The sequence below is a fragment of the Bubalus bubalis genome, chromosome 16, assembly GCF_019923935.1.
Source record: "Bubalus bubalis isolate 160015118507 breed Murrah chromosome 16, NDDB_SH_1, whole genome shotgun sequence".
NCBI classification, from domain to species: Eukaryota; Metazoa; Chordata; class Mammalia; order Artiodactyla; family Bovidae; genus Bubalus; species Bubalus bubalis.
Window position 1 is genome coordinate 41,469,724 of NC_059172.1, and position 18,271 is coordinate 41,487,994.

At 47.7% G+C, this 18,271-nt stretch overlaps 1 protein-coding gene across 3 annotated transcripts in view; it reads right to left on the reverse strand.

The window, feature by feature from the left end:
• TRIM66 (tripartite motif containing 66) overlaps positions 1–18,271 on the reverse strand; it is a 60,227-nt gene that overhangs the window by 2,153 nt on the left and 39,803 nt on the right. For all 3 annotated transcript variants that reach the window (XM_044929487.2, XM_025266609.3, XM_044929488.2), the window contains 10 exons: positions 17,057–17,218; positions 5,316–5,849; positions 4,964–5,156; positions 3,498–3,558; positions 2,892–3,066; positions 2,289–2,578; positions 1,695–1,821; positions 1,303–1,377; positions 789–941; positions 156–374 (listed from right to left, as the gene is read on the reverse strand). In XM_044929487.2, coding sequence (XP_044785422.1) covers positions 156–374; positions 789–941; positions 1,303–1,377; positions 1,695–1,821; positions 2,289–2,578; positions 2,892–3,066; positions 3,498–3,558; positions 4,964–5,156; positions 5,316–5,849; positions 17,057–17,218 — 1,989 coding nt within the window. The remainder of the gene's footprint in view (positions 1–155; positions 375–788; positions 942–1,302; positions 1,378–1,694; positions 1,822–2,288; positions 2,579–2,891; positions 3,067–3,497; positions 3,559–4,963; positions 5,157–5,315; positions 5,850–17,056; positions 17,219–18,271) is intronic.

Below are 18,271 nucleotides of genomic sequence, written 5' to 3' on the forward strand. Positions count from 1 at the left end.
GGGGTGGGAAGTGAGGGCTCCTTGTCCCTACTCTCTTGTGCCACCTGAGCTGAAAAGCCTCACTTCAGGTTACCCTGTACCTGCTGCAGGGGTGCCCTCCACCTGCCTAATCACCCACTTACCCACCCGCCTGCCAGCTGGCAGCAGCTTCTTACCATATGTCGCCGCCGCCTCTTGGGTTGGATGCCCTCCTGCATGTAGTGGGGCCACGGAAAGCCCTGGGGAGTGGAATACCCACTCTCACTAGACACCTCCTCAGAGTCTGAGTCCTCCTGCTGTGGCTGAGCAAACCGTTTCTCAGGGTAGATCTCCTTCAACCAGCCCTCAAAGAACACTTCCAGGCAGCGGCCTGCCTCTGCAACTTCAGAGTCGGGCTGAAGGGGGAGGAGAGCAGTGATTATCTGGCCCTGATCCACCAGCCCATCCCTTCCAGGCCGCTCAAGAGCTGTACAAAGAGCACAAAGCCTGGCTGGGTCTCCTGGATGGCTCAAACTCTACATTTTCTCAGGACCCAGGATAATCCGTTTAGCATCATCAGCTCTCCAAGTAGAAGTGACCCTGACAGTTACCCACAGATAGCGAGTCACTAACAACCCCCATCTTCCTCCTGAGTTCATGCTGAGGCCCAAATGTGGGAGAGAGTTTATACACAGTCACTACAGTCGGCCCCCGAAGGTCTGCTCCCAGGACCTCATGGCAGCCCAGGCCCAAACCAGACACCCCTATCCAGCCATGACAGTCCTGGGGTTCACTGGAAATAGAGAAGAGGGAAAACAGGGAAGACGTACGTAATTGAACTTAGCACAGTTCCAGAACATGAGGCGGACGTCTGATACCACCTCCTCCGGGGTGGTGTAGTGAGCTGGGTCCTTCTTTTGCAGCTTCCTCCGGATGATCGACAGGTCCATGGGCCTCTTAATAATCTGGTAGTAATGTCGGGCCTTGGGGGAGGAGAGGAGGGGAAGCAAATAGGAAGAGAGAAGTGGAGGAGAAAAGTGAAGGAAAAGAAGGAAGAAGAGATAGAGAATGAGTTGGAGTAGAAGTAAAAGAACACAAGGAAGAGAAAGGCAGCAGGAAGCAACAGGTGGAGGGAAGAGAGAAAGGGAAAGGAGGAGTGGTTTACATGTCAAGCAGGTCTGACACAACAGCAGCTGTGGGGGGCTGTGGTGGCCAGGCCCCCAGGTCCCGAGATCATGCACAATTACCCCTACTTCCAGCGGCCACGCTCCGAGCCCACCCCGGGCCCCACCGCAATCCGCTCGAGGCCCAGGCCTTCTGCAGAACCAGTGAGGGCTTCCTTACCAGCGGGCTGACAGGTTCATGGAAGGGCAGGCTGAGGCTATTGCAGCACAAGGAAAGCACCAGCTTCTCACACTTCTGCGGAAACCAGAATGGGCAGCCGTGTCAGTCTGCTCTGGCCCCACCTCAGTAGGAATTAACCATGGTGACCCCGATGGCTTTGGCCCACAGGGTACGAGCCGCCAGCCATACCAGGGCACAGTTCAGACTCCCAGGCCAGAGGAAGACAGCTGGCAGAAGAAAAATCATAGCGAACCCCCAGGGGCCAATGTCCAGGCATAGCCCAAAAGAGAGGTACCAGAGAGGCTTCTCATCCCCTCAGAAAAGTCTCAGCCCCCATAGGCACAGGCAGGCTACCCCAGGTGGGAACCTTGTTCCCAGAGACCCCTCCCTACCTTCTGGTCATATATGCTCAGGCCAGGAGGGGCCCGCACTCCAGGCTGGCTAAAGCGGGCATTCTCACAATCATACTCCATCTCAGGCTGGGTCAGGCTGCGGCACAAAGTACACACCCAGTCTCCCCTGCAGAGGCAAGTGAGGCCACGTGAGGCCTCAGCATATGTCCACAGCCCCCTCCCTTGTCCCTCTACCCCGAGACAGGATTGGAGTGGGGGTGGCATGAGAAACTAAGTCCCCAGCCCTACAGAGAATGGCTTCTTAGCAACGGGCTTGAAAGAAACTCAGTTAACTCAGGATTAGTGAATCCAGAAAAACAGGAGTTAGCAAGGGGCTGGGAGAGATGTCAAGGGATATATCTGTACAAGAGGAAGCTGGGAACAGAGGAGGAAGCTGGGAGCAGAGAAGGGAAGCATCCGCCTGTCTGTGTGCAGAAGGAGCACAGAGAGAGCCACTGAGTCACAGACCTGCAGTTTATGCAGGCCAGAGAGGGGAGGAAGTCCCCCAGAGAAAGCCCTGTGGGCTGGCCTGGAATAACCTCCCTTGGAAGATCACTGTGCCATCCAGGTCAGGGCCCGGGTTGCATGACTCACCCTGGGAAGCTGAGCAGGGCTGGCAAGTGGCAGGAAAGGTGGTACACTTTGGGGCAGCGGTCACAGCACAGCAGCTCCCCCCCGTTGAGGCAGACAGCACAGAAATCCTCATTCTCTATGGGTACTGGGGGCCCCTTCTTGGCTCCAGGGGTTCGAGGGATGAGCCTGTGTTCTTCAGGAGATGCACTCTCCACCTCTGGGGGCTGCTGCCCAGCCAGAGATGTGACAGTGACCTTTCTTCCCCCCAGATTTGGGGCCTGGATGGCATCAGGCAAGTGGTCCTGGCTGACCTTGGGGAAGAAGTGAGTCTGAGCGGTCAGAGCGAGGTACCACGTTGTTGAGGGAGGGAGAGGAAAAATGACAAGCCCTGGGCACCAACTTATTTCAGGACCCCAAACCAGCCAGCCCTAGGAACACCAGGACAGCTCAGTCCTAGTGTGCCCCTCACAGACCCCAGGCAGCAGGGGACAAGGTATGGCCAAGCAGCAGCCCCATTCCGAGACTTGGAACAAGGCTGGAGCCAGGATTCTGCCAGGAGCAGAGAGGAAAGAGAGGCTCCTGAACTGGGCCAAGTTTCAAGGAGAAGGCAGAGAAAAGCAGTACCTTAATGGACATGCTGGAGGACTCAGCACCACATTCAATGATCAGCAGGAAGCTCCCATCCTGATCATTCTTCTGTGGCTTCAGCTTGAACACCGGCATCTCACCCGAGGAGGCAGCACAGATCTTGAGCCGCTCCAGGCGCACGTAGGGAATCTTGGGCTCATTACTGAAGGGTCTAGGGCAAGAACCACATCCCTGGGTCTCGGACGGGCCACATCCCTCTGGCCCGACTGCTAAGTCAAGCTCATCCACAATCCCACAACTGAACTTCTCAGGAGCTCCTCAGTCCAACCCTCCACAGGGCCCTGTTTCAGCCCGCCACCTGGTCAGGTCCCATTGGCCCCTGGGAGTCCTCTGATCAAAGGGGGACCCCTGTAGAGGGGGAACTGCGCCCAGAGTGCCTGCTTCACAGTATTGGAGTCAAGACATCCTCCCACAACCATCCCAGACACACAACCACACACCCACTCCAGGGTCTGAGGGCTGAAGAAGACAGAGGCAGGCAAGCTCCAGATTAAGTCATCAAGGAGGCTCAATTCCTGTGCCAGTCTCCCAGGACGTGAAGTGGGATGGTGGGAGAAGGATGTTGGGCCAAGGGTCTGTTACCTGATACTCTGGTTCCCTTTTGTGTTCAGCCCAAGGGCTCCTTGTTCAAAATTCTCATACTCTAAGACAAAAGACAAATTCATAATACATTTATGATAACACAACCTGTCACCCACACCTTCTTTTCTTATCCGCTACTCATACTGCGGTCACACGCCTGTCATACCGTCATTACTCACACTGTAATCACTCATCATGGTGACAATCCTACCCAGCTCCCTTCCTGAGGGGGGAAGAAGGCTACTTTCTTTTTCAAAGATAACACAGGTAAGACTCAGAGGCTACCTAGCAGTGAGTGTTGGGTTAGGTGCTGAGGAGCCAGCATCTCACCTTCAAAATGAGCTCAGAAGTTACTCGTTCCCCATGTATATACTGGTGTCACCTGCTCTTAGGAGTCATTCTGTGCAGCCCCTTCCTTATCAGCCAAGTGCTGGGATTTCAGCACAGCCTGAGAATCCAGCTCACCTTCCAGGGGCAAGAGGCTCCCAGGAGCCCTCCCCAGAGAAGTGCAACCGCCGCAGATGGGCAGGGGGCAGTGGGGAGAGAGGAGGACTCTAGCATGTACTGGGCGCCCACTCAGCCCCAGGCGCTGGCCGAGGCGCCTTCCACGGACAAGCAGGGTTCAAAATATTTAATTGCTTAAAATTCAGGGTTGCATTATTGTGCAGTTAGGAAGAGCCAATATGAGGGGACAAGGAGAAAAATTTCTTCATCTATTAAATTCGTAGGTAACATTGATCGTTACAAACTACCCATGCCTCATACACTGAACTAAGAAGGCCCCCAGCACTCACTAGGCAGTTGCTATCTAACTTTCCAGCCAGCCCTCACCTTCCCTGGAAGGAAGGTGCCTTGGCCTAGCCCCATTTGAGAATGCGTGTGGGGAGCTGAGAAGACAATCAGAGCCAAGTCCAACCAGTCCAAATTCCCTTTTCTGTGAGACAAAAATCCACATTGAGGCCAGGTGCAAGGCAAATTCTTGTTACTGCAGAATAAGTCATCAAATGATTTCACTGTAGGTATTTTTCCCAGAAGCCTATGAAGTAGCTATGATTAGCTCCATTTACAGGGGAGAAAACTAAGTCAGAAATGTTAGGTATCTTGCACACATATCAACATAAAGAGAGAGCGGGTCAGCTAACCCAGAGTCAGATGTGTTCTTGTCCCTAAGATGTTGTGCCAAGCCCAGCCCTTCTGAGGTGGTGCTCTTCCTGTGTCCCCCTTCCTATAACCCAGATCCCCAAACTTCTGCCTGGGGAATTTTACAAGGAGGTAAATTCCTGGCCACAGAGAGGGAAAGAGAACAGGCATCAAAAGGTCAGTTCTGGACAGAGAAGTGAGGTTAGCCTGAGAGAAAGACACTGTTCCCTCAGTCTCAGATGGCTCTGCTGACCTTTTCACCTGCGGTGCTGAGTCCACCTGCTCAAGCGTGTAGTCAGCATGAAGGGCAAGCTGCTGAGTCTCACCTTTTGGGCTCCGGTACTGCTGCAGGGCCACAGATGTGTTGACCACTGGCACCAGTGTGGGTTTTTTCACAGAGAGGTTAATTGGCTCCTCCAGGTCTGAGGGGATAGACAAGTCCTTGGAAGCATCCAGAGCAGCGGCTGTAGGGCCTTGTCCCAGAGAGTCAGTGAAGCGGGTAGAATCCTCACTTTCCATCTTTCAAAAGTGAAAGGCCAACAAGAATCAAAGAAATCAGACATTTTCCCTATCGGTGGTCACAGAGCTGTTAAGCCAAGGCCAGAATGAGGCCTCAGGGGCCACCCTTTTGCACAGAGTTAAGCAGAGGACGTTAAATGGCATTTCCCCAAGACCTACCTTACACAAGGCATTCCCCAGGGAGGGGTCAGTTCCATCCCCAGGGCACAGGCCCCCTGCAGTTCGGCCAGAACCGGGACTGCAGCCGGACCCGGTCTCCGGCTGCACGTCAGAAGCTGGAAGCACACTTTGCAGAGGACAGGTTGCCAGGCTTGGCACAGTGTGGGTGGGACCAGACATCAGGTTGGGTCCAGCCTGAGAGTGATCACTTGCCAGGCTTGCGATGGCTGGGGAGGGATCACTCATTAGGCTGGGTATGGACTGGGGTGGGCCACGCACTAGGCTGGGCATGGCTGGCAGGTGACTGGCTGTCAGGCTGGGCACAGCCTGTTTTTGACCACTCGCTAGGCTGGACATGGTTGGTGGGGGGCCACTCAGCAGGCTTGGTACCACTTGGGGCATCACTTGGGGTGGGGCAGCTGTCAGGCTGCTTGTGCTCTGCATCTGTGGCTCAAGGGTCCTCGCCAGCCTGGTAGATGACAGCTCCATCTCCAATGTGTTGGAAAAGCCCATGATGCTCAGAGAAGTGGAGTGCTACAGGAGCAAAGACAGGGGAGAGTCCGGCTGTTAGCTAGGAATGGTGGGAGGGAAAGGAGGGAGGCAGCCCGTAAGAGTCCCATGCTCAGATTTCACTCTGCCTCAGAGTCTAGTAGCTTCAGGGAACTCAAGGCAGACCATGAAGTCCTATTCCCATTCCCCTACACCATGGAGGTTGCTGGGCTATGACCCAGAGAGGTGGGCACAGCTGAGGACACTAGTGTGCATGCGTGTGTGTGTGTGTGTGTGTGTGTGTGAGACACAGACTGACAGAGAGAGGGAGAGAGACAGCCTACCACTTGACCTGAGGGTGGTACAAACTCACACACACACACACTATCAGCCACATCCCTCACCCCCCTCTAGTACCTAAGCAAAGAGTCAGACTGTAGGAATACCTTCCCACAACACATGTCCCCCTGACTAAGCCACCAGTGGCCTCCCCTCCCTTCTGGGAGTCCTACAGGATACTTTCTGCTACATAAGAATGGGAGGAACTTCAGAAGGCTCAACCCTGATCTGCTGCAGACATTCTCTGAGATAATGCCAAGGCTTGGGAAGCCCCTGTGGGTCCTGGGGAACGTCAACCCCACAGCCTTCTCACAGGCTTGTTCAGATCAACTCCAGCACCGCCAGCATTAGACTGAAGACTCTGACCAAGAGATGTGAAGGTCTTTTCTAGCCCTACTACACCTGCCAAAGCCATTCTAAACCAGAGGCAGAGAACATCAGAGCAACTAAATCTTAATATGGACAACTTGGACAATTAATGGATGTGGCAATAATATCCCAACCCCCATAATTCTTTGCTCAGTTCTAACCACTTGGTGACCTAGGCAGAATAAAGACATACAGATTACTATACTGAACCCATTGCAGTTTTTCAGGTTGGAGAAACAGACAGAGGGCAAGTGGTGGGAAGACTGGTAAAAAGTGCAACCTTCAGTAATTTCTGTTTAATACCCAAGCCTTTTTTAAGACAAAAGACATAACCATTTGACACCTTTTGAAAATAAAAGGGGAAACAAGGAGCAAATATCTCAAAGCTTCCAAGTCAGTATCTTAAACCTATCCTTCTTTTCCCTCTGAGTAAGACATTCAGATTTCCATAGGAAAAGAAATACTTCAAATACCCTCTCAAGTTTCCATATTATATTAGTAAAGCTAATCGACAAAGACTGTCCTCGCCTCAGTGAATGTCACCCTAGTCACCCAGTTCTTTGAGTTGGCTCCTAGGAGGGAGGCATCAGTGGGCACCCCTCCACCCTCACCCAAGCTAACACCAAACCTCAACTCCACCACTTGAACACCTCTCAGCTCTTCCCACTCTTCCTCTCTCTGCTGCTGGTACCTGAGCCCGGGTTACACTTCATATATTCCCAGACTACAATAGTAGCCTCTGCAGTGGAAAAATACTTTGACAGCACAAATCTGACCACATCAGCGCTCTGCATAAAACCATACTGCTCCCCACTGTGAAAATCCCTAACAAAGCTCCCAAGGCCTTGATGCTCTGGTCTCTGTCCATCTCTGCAGCCAGAGTTCATATAGTGGCCCTCTCCTCAGTCTTTGAGCTCCAGTCGCTCAGACAATTTTTTTAGGTCCAGAATCATGACATCCTCTCCCTTACCCACTTCAGACAGACTGCTTCCTCTGGAACATTCTCCTAGCCCTGCCCCTGTTCCACTTGCCTTCTGAATTCAGCTCACCTGTGAATTTTCACTCCCCTCTTTTACATTCTCATAACTCCTGTACTTCAGTCTCATAGCACAATCTGTGATACCATTTGCTTAATACATATGTCCCCTACCAAACTGTAAACTCCATTAGAGTACGTGTGTGTACAGTTACTCAGTTGTGTCTGACTCTGTGATCCCATGGACCGTAGCCCTCCAGGCTCCTCTGACCATGGAATTTTCCAGGCAAGAATACTGGAATGGGTTGCCATTTCCTCCTCCAGGGAATCTTCCTGACCCAGGGATGGAACCCTCAACTCTTGTGTCTCCTGCATTGGCAGGCAGGTGGATTCTTTACCAACTGCACCACCTGGGAAGCCCCACCCCATTAGAGTATGGATTTTTTTCTGTTTTGCTTGTCCAGTGTTTTCCTAGACCCAAGAGCAGTGCCTGGCTGAACAAATGAATAAATGAGCTATTCACAATTTTTTTAAAACAATAATGCATGATTGTTTATTCTACAAATTGCATGCCCAATGAATAGAAGCTTAGTTCTACTAACAACTAAGTCTACGGGTTTCTCTAAAACAATGCCCATTTTTATGTAGCTAAAATTTATTCAGAATTTATTATATACAATGCAATTTGCTAAGTGTTTTATATATATTTCCTCATTTAATTCTCACAGCAAGCGTTAAAGGGTTGTGAAGTTTAAAAGAAATAATCCATGTAAACATTTAGAGCAATGTCTGGCAGTGGGTACTCAACAAACCCTAGCTGCTGCTGTTGCTATTACTGTTAATGTTATTATTGTTGTGGCCCTAATTTTATAATTGAGAAAAATGAAGCTCAGAGAGGCATCTGAGGCTTTTTATGTAATTGAAAACATAATTTTATAAATCTCAATTTCTATTTGTGTTCACATATAGAAATACAATTGCTGTTTATATATTGAACTTGTACCCAGCGATCTAACTAAAGTCACATTGAGATCTTCTGTGCATACAAATCATGTTGTCTATGACTAGTAAGTTTTATTTTCTCCTTTTGCTTACATTTGTTTCTCTTGCCTTACTCCACTAGTTAAGACCTCCAGTATGAAGCTGAATAGAGGTAGTGACAGTAGCCATCTTACATTCCTAATCTCAGGGGGATCCATTCACTATTCGCCAGTATGATATTTGTCATAGGATTCTTATGGCTTTAGAATCCAGCTCTCTGGCACTGAAGCCAGGCTTCTTTCTGGCCGGCCTGCCTCTGCCCTTCTCTCTGCTCACCCTCTTCCCTGATCTCTCCCACACTCTGTTCTTCCATCTCTTCATCTTTCCATCACCTGCCCTTTGTCTCTTGATTTTCTTTTCTCTTTTCTTCTCCCTCAACCCTTTTTCCTTATTACTTGTTTAACTGCTTTAGTAAAGCTTATAATTCCTATTCTTAATTTTCAGTTTTAAAAGCAGATGAGCTAAATACCCTTCGTTTCTCTACAGAAAAGTTTACTTTTAATGTGTTTCTTCATAGTTCAATGGTCTTCAATAAAAAGGCTTCAATTTGCTGTGTAGTCTAAGTCCCAAGATCAGAAAGGTGAGGAGGAGGAGGGATGCAGGGAATGCTCAAACGAAATGGGATAAACTAGGCATAGAGCCCAGCATAAGGGACTGAGGCCAGAGGCCAAGGGCTATCTCAAACATACCCAGGCCCGCATCCCTGGGTGTCCCCTTGTTGTCCTGGTTATGCACTCATACAGCTCTCTGATATTCTGTATTTTCTTGTCTTTGGATAAGAATATCCAACGATCATTGTATTTCCTTTTATACACAATTGTCTAATCCTTTGAGCTGGATACTTTGACTGTCTCCCTATTTGACATGTATATTTAATGCAGTCATCTCATCTACCAATGACACAGATAACTTAGTGAAATCCTTGGGGCCAAGCCTCAAGAGCACCAAAATCCATCTGGAACCATTCCAGGTCCCAGATGGTCAGGGGCTGTATGCCCTAAGATATACACGAGATTAAATTCCCAAAGACAAAACCTTCCAGATTAGTAGAGACCACATTTGTAGGATTCAATTCCCCTTATTACATACCATGAAATGTGAGTTAATATAATGATAAAGGAGAGAGAGCATGCTGCTTGAGCTATGGAAGAATTGTGGAAACTCTGTTGTGGTTTATTTTGAGCTGGGCCTGCTGGACTTGCTCCCACAACACCTAGCAGACAGCATGAGGTTAGTAACTTGTCCTGATACGGAAAACAACACTGATCTCTTTCCTGTTCATATCTATAACCAATCTCAAGAAGGCCAAGGCTATCAGGAGTGGTGTGAAGCTCTGGTAACAGTAACAAGGACCTGGGGAACTTATATGGGGAAATTCTAAGAAGAGACTCAGAAAAAGTGCTCTGTGGAAGTTGGCCTCAATCCTGTTCTATAGGCTATGCAAATACAGTGGCAGTTCTGGAACCTACTATCTTGTATGTTGCTTATTTTTGATACTTCATTTGGCTCTCTGGCATGAATAACTACAAAATATTAACACAGAAGGTCCTTATGTCATGTACGGAAAGAAAGAGAGGAGTTGAGATCCTCTATCCCACTCTGCTACAAGGTGAGTAGGGGCAAGGGGAGGGCCAACTTTCAGGGCCAGGAAAGCAGGCTGAGTCGCTGGGGCCTGCAAGGAAGGAGGGAAAGGTCTTCTCAGGAACGTGCTACAACTGGAGACGGGCTTGTGAGTATGGCCAAGTTGTCCGACATTTGGTGTCTCACACACAGGAGAAGCTTATATGTCAGGGGAGAAGGTGCTATCTGCCCTCTCTAGCACCTGGGATTGTTCAGCGGTCAAATGAGAGAAGGTGAAAGTGTATGGCCAGCTGGAACGTCTGTGCAGGGCAATCACTGACATCTCCCGGATTAACTGACACCTTGAATTCATCTTCACATATAAAACCTCAGACTTCATCAGTGAGCATATATATTTTGAGGTTTGCAAGTAAAAATAAGATATTTTCTAGTTCAAGGAGAAAAGTCAAAAATAAATAAAAAAATAAAAAAAAACAAGAAACCTCTGGGAATCAGCTCAGGTCACCTCTGACATATGAAGGGCGCTCTCTCTTACCTCCATGACCTAGTATCTCCTTACTTGCCCCTAATTTGGTCTCCTCCCAAATTATATGTCCCCTTCCCTTTGCTTTCCTTGTCTCTTAATCTCTTTATCTCTGCTTGCCACCTGCCTGACCTGTGGCCTATCTAAGTTGTCTGAAATTTCAACCTCTGCTCCCGGTCACCTTTGCAGTCCTTCACCCGTCTAATCCTGTTCATCTGTGCTCTGTCACCTGCTGCCTTTCCTCTCCCCTTTCTCACCACCCAGATCTTTTTCTGGAGTTCAATTTTTTTTCTTTCTTTCTTTCTTTTTTTTTTTTTTTGCTGAATTCAATTTCTTTTTCTGAAGACCTGGAGTGCCTACATTGCCATTCTAATGATTGCCACAAGATGCTGTCAAAATTCAGGGAAGACATTGTTCTTTCATTTTAACAGGAAGGGAAATTGAGACACAGAGTGAGTACCCAAATTTTCCAAGCTCATAAAAGAATCCAAGACTGGGCCTAGCCTCAGAAACCTGCTGGCTGGTCTTGATTTTGTGCCACTAGGTAGAAAGCTAGTGCTCTAGTACGACGTGATTGAGAAGTCAATAAGCAGACACCCGGTGCACATACCCTGAGTTTAATATAAATTTCAAGTTTGTACAGCAAGATAATATTGCTGGGGATAAAGTAGCACAGATAGAGTGGTGTTTCACAGAAATCAATTTTCCAGATATCTGAAACATACCTCTTTCAATAACAAAATGCAATTGACTTTAAAATATTATTTTGAAGGATAGTACTTCTAAAATGCTTTGCACACTACCCTGTCTTACTAAACAGAGTACCTGAGGCCGAATGAGACCATTTCTTAGTGATGTAAAAGAATTCTGATGAACCTCTATTGCTGGGGTATTCTGTAGTTCATCGGTGCTTTAGGGACCTTCTAAGAATGTAGTAGAGTTTAGCTAGTCCTTTCCGTGAATGACATCACATCATGGCACTTTTCCAGGTGAAGTTTCTTGTCTTCTCTCCTGTTGTTAGCTGCCATTATAGAAGTCCTAATTCCCTGCTTCTACTCTGCTTACTGCTATAATATAGAAAACCTAAAAATTTCCAAAGAAAACCATATAACTAAGCTTGCTAGATCAAGTTGACTAAATTGGGCTTATAGTCTCATACAGAGTATAATGTGTGAGGTTTGTGGCAACTATTCTTGTTGCTGTTTTGAAGCTTTGCTTGCTTACTTCTGGTTTCAGGTTTTGATCCTAGGAGTTAAATTTGTCAAAGACTGACCACCACGTACAGGTACAGTAGGAGAAGAGACCAATGACTTGTGAATTGTCTTTTGGAAACACATTGAAGGCCTTCGCCTTGGCTGAAGGAAATAGCTAAGGAGACAAAGATGCATGTAAATAGATTTGTGAACTAAATCTTTGGAATATTTGAGTGTTTCAACAGCTTCAGATTAAGTAGACTGCTTTAACAGCGGTAGATCTTGACACAACTGAATCAGATAGCTGAGTGGGGAACTAACTTTTCCTGCCAATGGTTTCACAAGTTGATTTTTAATAGGAAAGTTGCTCTTGCTGATAGTAAGTGTCCTGCCAGCTCAATGAAAAATTCTTTTATGAAGTAAGGTTGTGGCTACAGATGTAACTATGTTGATATCTGCTAACCAATGGGAGTCAAATGGGAAATTATGGATGGTGAAGAGAGAAGAACTGAAGCGTACCCAGTGCCCTGATGATCCAAGAAGATGGAAAAAAACAAACAAACAAACAAAACAGAGGATCAGGGTCTGAGGCAGAAGGAAGAGCAAAGGAAAAAGCGGAGTCCAGTGAATCGGAAGTGAAGGCTAGAATGAGTGGAACCTTTAAAACCCAAATTTTGGAGATGTGGAAGAACTAGGCCAGAGGTATTTTTCTTGGGCTGGGTTAAGGAAATTTAAAGGTCTAGGAGCAAGAACCTATTTTCTCATGAACCAGGAGACCTAGACAAAGATCTTAGGTTTGGTCTGTGAATGAAATCAGGACAGAAGGAAGGAGATAGGCTTCCTAAAGAGTATAAAATTCAGCGAGCCAGACCTGGGGAGTGTTTGGCTTGATTCCTATGTGGGACAGCGTGCACATCTCTATACAGTTCTGCCCTGTTAACCAGGTCACAGCCTGGGCCATAAGAAAGCCTTATCAGGCCCTGGAAGCATTCTGAGCAAAAGCTGTCAGTGCCAGGCTGCAAGGAAAACACAGTTGCTTTTGGAAAAGACATGGATGAGAACCCATGACCTGGTCTATAGCCATGTATTTGGAGACTGTGAAGGCAGGGTGCCTACTTTTCCCTCACTTATGTCAAGGTTTAGAATATGCATTTAAGCAAATTATTTTCCATCTCTGGGCTTGAACTTCCTCCTCTACAGGTGAATGTAAATCTCACTGAGTTTTAAGAATCAAATCAAGAGCCCAGGCATCAAAATGCTTCGATAAAGGCGTCAGTGCTATTCATCAGGTTCATGATCCTCTACTCTTCTGCACCACTCTTAATCCCGACCACAGGAATGTCAAATACTTCTGCATCATTTGCTGACAATATATCCCAGACTCCACTGAAGCCGTAAGCAGTAACTTGGTGGCCTCAAAGTCCTCTGAAGATCTGGGGCCCCGCTACGAGCAGAACAGAGGCCCCTCTTGCAGGTGAACTGGGGTTCAGCTAGAGCTCTCTGTGATACCTACAGCCTTGATTCCATGAGGGCTGACAAAAGGAGTGTGTGTATTTTTCAGCAGTCGACTAGTTCAGAAGTATGAAACAAAGCCACTGAAATGTCTTCCAGTTTCCCTTGGTATTTAAAGGGTTCTGTTGTAAAGTTGTCTTTCTTCATCACCTTTTTTCAAAGTGGCTGAACCAAGATTAGAAATCTTAGACAACAGCAGCTGACAAACAAATGTCCAAGTTCATACAAAAACATTCTGCTGGCGGCACGGAAGGTGGTGGGATAACATGCTCCAGAGACTGCAGAACCCATTCTAGAACTTTCACATCTCATTTGCAGCAGCGATCTGTTTTCACCATCAGCTCATTTAGTACCATCTCCTAGGTACGTGTGCACAGCTGCTCGGCTGTAACAAAAGTCCTCCTTGTAGTGACACGAAGCGGCTCCAAGCAGGAGTAGGTCTCTGTGGAACACACAGAGCTGTGCCCGCTGCCACCGTTTCCTATCGTGTGTGCACTCAGACGGACTTCTGACTTCCCCTGGCGCTTGCCAGCCAGTACAGACCGAGAAGTGGGCTGGGGGCTAAGTGCCGTTACCAAATAATGATTAGTCAAGACCCAACTAGGATGGGTCCTAAGACTTCTCCCCAGCAAGGCCTCAGGCTACTTCAGGGAGTATGAAGATAGGAAAATCCAGCAGTGAGTACTACTCCCACTGCAGTGCACAGAGAGGCAATTTAACCTAGTCACTGAACCCAGAGCTGAGGCAGGAACTGTGTTCTGGGCCTAACCTTGCCAATAGTTGGCTGTTTAACTTTTAGGTGGTCACTTAATCTCTCTGTGTCTCAGTTTCCACATCTTTCAAAGGGGAATAAGAAAGTGGCTTCCTCATAGTATTGCTAGGATAAACAAAGAGATAAAATAGAAAAATACATATAAAAATCTATGAAAAAAAAAGTATAAAATGCTATACAAAGTATTATAAATCAATGATAAGATGCTTAGAATGTTGTTGGGTAACCTTGACCTTCATATCCCCCACCGTGCCCAGTCCCAGATTCAAGACAATGAATTCCCTCAAAAAGAAAGCCCCTTTCCATATTTCAGGAGCTTTGTGTATAACCAGTACCTCGCTCAGTCAAGTAGACCCAAAGGTTCCTCTGGACCAGGTTCCCCTGGATGGCAACCTTGAGGATCCTTTTTCTGGGAGTACAAGCCTTAAAGAAGCCTATGAAATGTCTGAAAAAAGTCAGGTCACATGGTCCCTCCACACCTCTGCATAAGTCCATGGTAACAGCCAGAGGCAGCTCCAGATGAAAAGTTAGATATCCTAGGATCTTCATTAAGCCCACTGCCACCCTGCAGCCATGCAGGAGCAAAGCAGCCCCTCCCTTTGCGGCTCCGAGCACCCTGCGGGCCACCCACCCAGGTAGCACAGGCTATGCTTGCATGTGGCTTGCCTCCTTTTCCTCTCTACTGGGTGGAGGAGCAGAACTGAGACCCATTAAATAAGCAGAAGCATTTTCAGTATGGCTCCCACTACCATTTGGGCACCGGTAATCCCCATGCTCCCTACTGCCCTCTAGTGTTAGCTGTCTTCCAGTCATCTTATAACGTAGCCTTCAGAGGAGACCACCACCAATTCAAAACTTGACTTTTTCCTCCCCTCAAATGTACTTTTCTTCCCATGCTCCCATCTCGGATGAATGGCAACTCAGTGGACCAAGACACACCTTGGATGTCCTTTCCCCCACTTCCCACTGCCAATCGGACTCCAAGTCCAAAAATCTCCTAGGATTTGATCTCTTGAGGTCCTTGCTGCCTCTTCTTTCCCATCATTACCTGATTTCACTCATCTTCTCCTATTTCTCCTCTGTACTAGTTTGGTCTCCCTTACTGTAACTAAAGTGATCTCTCTATACTTTAATTCAAGCCATGTTAGTAATCCTCCTTGCTAGTAATCCTTCATTCACACCTCGAAACCCCCAAGACTGAATCCCAAATTCAGACCATAATTCACAAAGCTTTCTAACTACTCTGGTTTCAAGCACTCCCATTCTCTAGTTCATCTCATGTTCCTACCAAGTCAAATTATCTGAAACCCCCTAAGTAGCCCAGGCTTTCTCTCACTTCTGGACCTTCCTATTGGCCATTCCCTCTATTTATTCTGGCCTTCCCCTTCCATTTCTCCTTCCCCAGCCTAATTTTTCAAACAAATCTCAGCTTAAAACCATGTTCTCTAGGAAGTCATCTCCAAGAGTTCAGTGCTCTTATACACAGCCCACTGACTATCACAGCACTTTATCATACTTCATTGTTGCTGCTTGTTTAACTCTCTCCCACTAGACTATAAGGTACAAAGTGAGACTACTTATTCACCACTGTGCTCCTGACACCTATAAAAATAGGAGGCACACAATAGGAGGTTAAGATATTTTTTTGGTCACTGAGTGAATAAATAAATGGGTGGATAGACGGATGGTTGAACAGATAGGTATCTACCTCAAGTGTAAGAATGTAAACTGCTAAGAGCCACACAGGTCCAATTTACAGCATCTCTATGGCCTCTAAGCCAAACCATTTTCAAAAGGATAGGGCAGGCTAGGCACAAACTAACGACCTTTAGTACCAGACTTCAAGGGATTTCTAAGGTAACACTGCAATTTTGCCATCTCTTACTTTTCAAAATTGTCTTCTCGGGTATCACTGAGGTAGACTGATCTATGCCAAAGGTGCTGCTGGGAGAAACATGATGAGGGGTAGTAGGTACAAAGAACCACTAGTGAAACTGGGACTTTGGAGCCCAAGGGATGCTGCAGGGCTGAGAGTGCAGGCTGGAGGGGTACAGGATAGCTGGCAGAGCTCCCGGTACAGAGCTGAGAGGAAGTACCAGGAGGGTTGAGGAGACAAGACCAGAGAAGGGACAGGATATGGGGAACAGGCCAAGGGACACATGGAGGGCTGGTGGGAAGGCACAGCACTGAGGTTCCAGCTAGGAGGATGACTGGGGTAGAGACGAAAGACAGGAGTGAGAGTAGGACAACCAGGAGCTGTAGGATTCTGGGTTATTGCCATGAACCGTCCACCAAGCAGACAGGTGGACAGACAGGAAGAGCTTCGCTAGCTTATCTTCAAAACATCCCAGTGCCCTCAGATGCTCAGCCACCTCTGCAGGTCAGCCCTGTAGACCACTCACCCACAGAATTCCATTAATTCGAATTCTAAAGCCAGCCAACTCTGGATCGTGGGACCACATAAAACACTTTCCCCACTGTCATTCATTGCAGAGAGGAAAAAGCTCAGGCTGTGAGTCTCATTTTACATAAACCTTAGCCCCTTTTATCTATTAGCTGTAGGCCCCTGGATCTGAGTTTCCTTAGCTATAAAATGGGGATGCCCACCTCACAGAACTATTGGGAAGGTTAAGTGAAGTCACCCTGCGGAGCACCAAGCACAGTTCTAGGTACACAGTCAGTGTTCAACAAACTGGCTTTCCTTCGGTTTCCCCATCCTCTCGAAATGAAGCCCAGCTGCTCCCAATTTAAGTGTAGGGGAGTGCCAATGGAGTGAAGGAGGGCCTTGCTCACTCACTAGGACAAAAGGCATGGGTCAGGGCTGTGTAACATCCAGGGAGGGGACAGGGACACTCCTCCCCCCGCCCAGACATCCTCAGCCAGGTCCCCAGGGTCTTGACTGGCAGTGGGTCCCATATGATCAGGGAAAGCAGGCTCCAATTGTACCTTTCTCACCACATTCGGAGAGGAGTGCTGGATGGTGCTGTCCAGTGGGGGGACACTGTGAGGGGTTTCCTCCCCAGATGCCTGGGGCAAGTTAGCAGCAGTATTCTTGTCAAGAGGGAGAGTCGGCTTTGGGCCTTCAGATGCTGGGGGCTCATCTGCAGCCTGGAGGAGAAAATAAGAACTTGGGTGGGTCCTGAAATGGCAACCCACTCCAGTTTTCTTGCCTGGAAAATCCCATGCACAGAGCAGCCTGGCGGACTACAGTCCATGGGGTCACAAGAGTCGGACACGACTGAGTGACTTTCATTTTCCACAAAGAGTAGCAGCAGTGGTAAAGGCTGAGGCCCACCTGCGCTGCCCACTACCGCCGTCACCACCTACACACTGCGGATGGCCTGAAATCTTTTCAGGAAGATACTCTTATCTAAGCTCTTCCTAATATGACATCTTAGAATAGAACTCAAACCAAGAATCATGAGCTAACTTTGTCATAGTTACCTAAGCAATCACAACAGTTTTGACTTACATTTATAGAGCTGTGGTCCTCTATAAACCCTAGACCCTTCTCTGCCATCATAAGAGTTATTCTATATAAGGAACTGAGCCTCAGAGGCAGACATTTAAAGCATGATCTGAAGTCAGTGCTTAGGGACTTCCCTGGTGGTCCAGCGGTTAAGAAACTGCCCTTCCATTGCAGGAGACATGGGTTCCATCCCTGGTTGGGGAACTAAGATCCTACATGCTATGCAGCACAGCCAAATAAATAAATAAATATAAAATTGAAGTTGTCAGTGCAGAAGCATAAATGTGAAGCCTTATATTTTGTAATAAAGTAAAATTCTATAGAGCTGCTTTGAAGGTATAAATGTGGTTACATATATTTCACTATGAAAAAAGTGAAAGGAGAGGAGGAAGGGTCTGAAACAGGAAGCTGTTGGAAACCAAGAAAAGCAAGAATTAAGAATGAAGATGTGGAGTGCTGCAAAGATCCCAGAGGTACGAACTGCACCTCTCCAATTGGCTTTTAGCTGAGAAAAGAGAAGAGCAGCCTTAGTCATCCTCCTAGGGAAAGAACAAGGCCTCCTCTATGGCAATTCAGAGTCAGCTGGCGCAGACCCAAGTCTTGGCACTACCACTCGATGTTTTATGAGCATACATGTGCTCTTCAGTTGTGTCTGACTCTTTGTGACTCTATGAACCACAGACTGCCAGGCT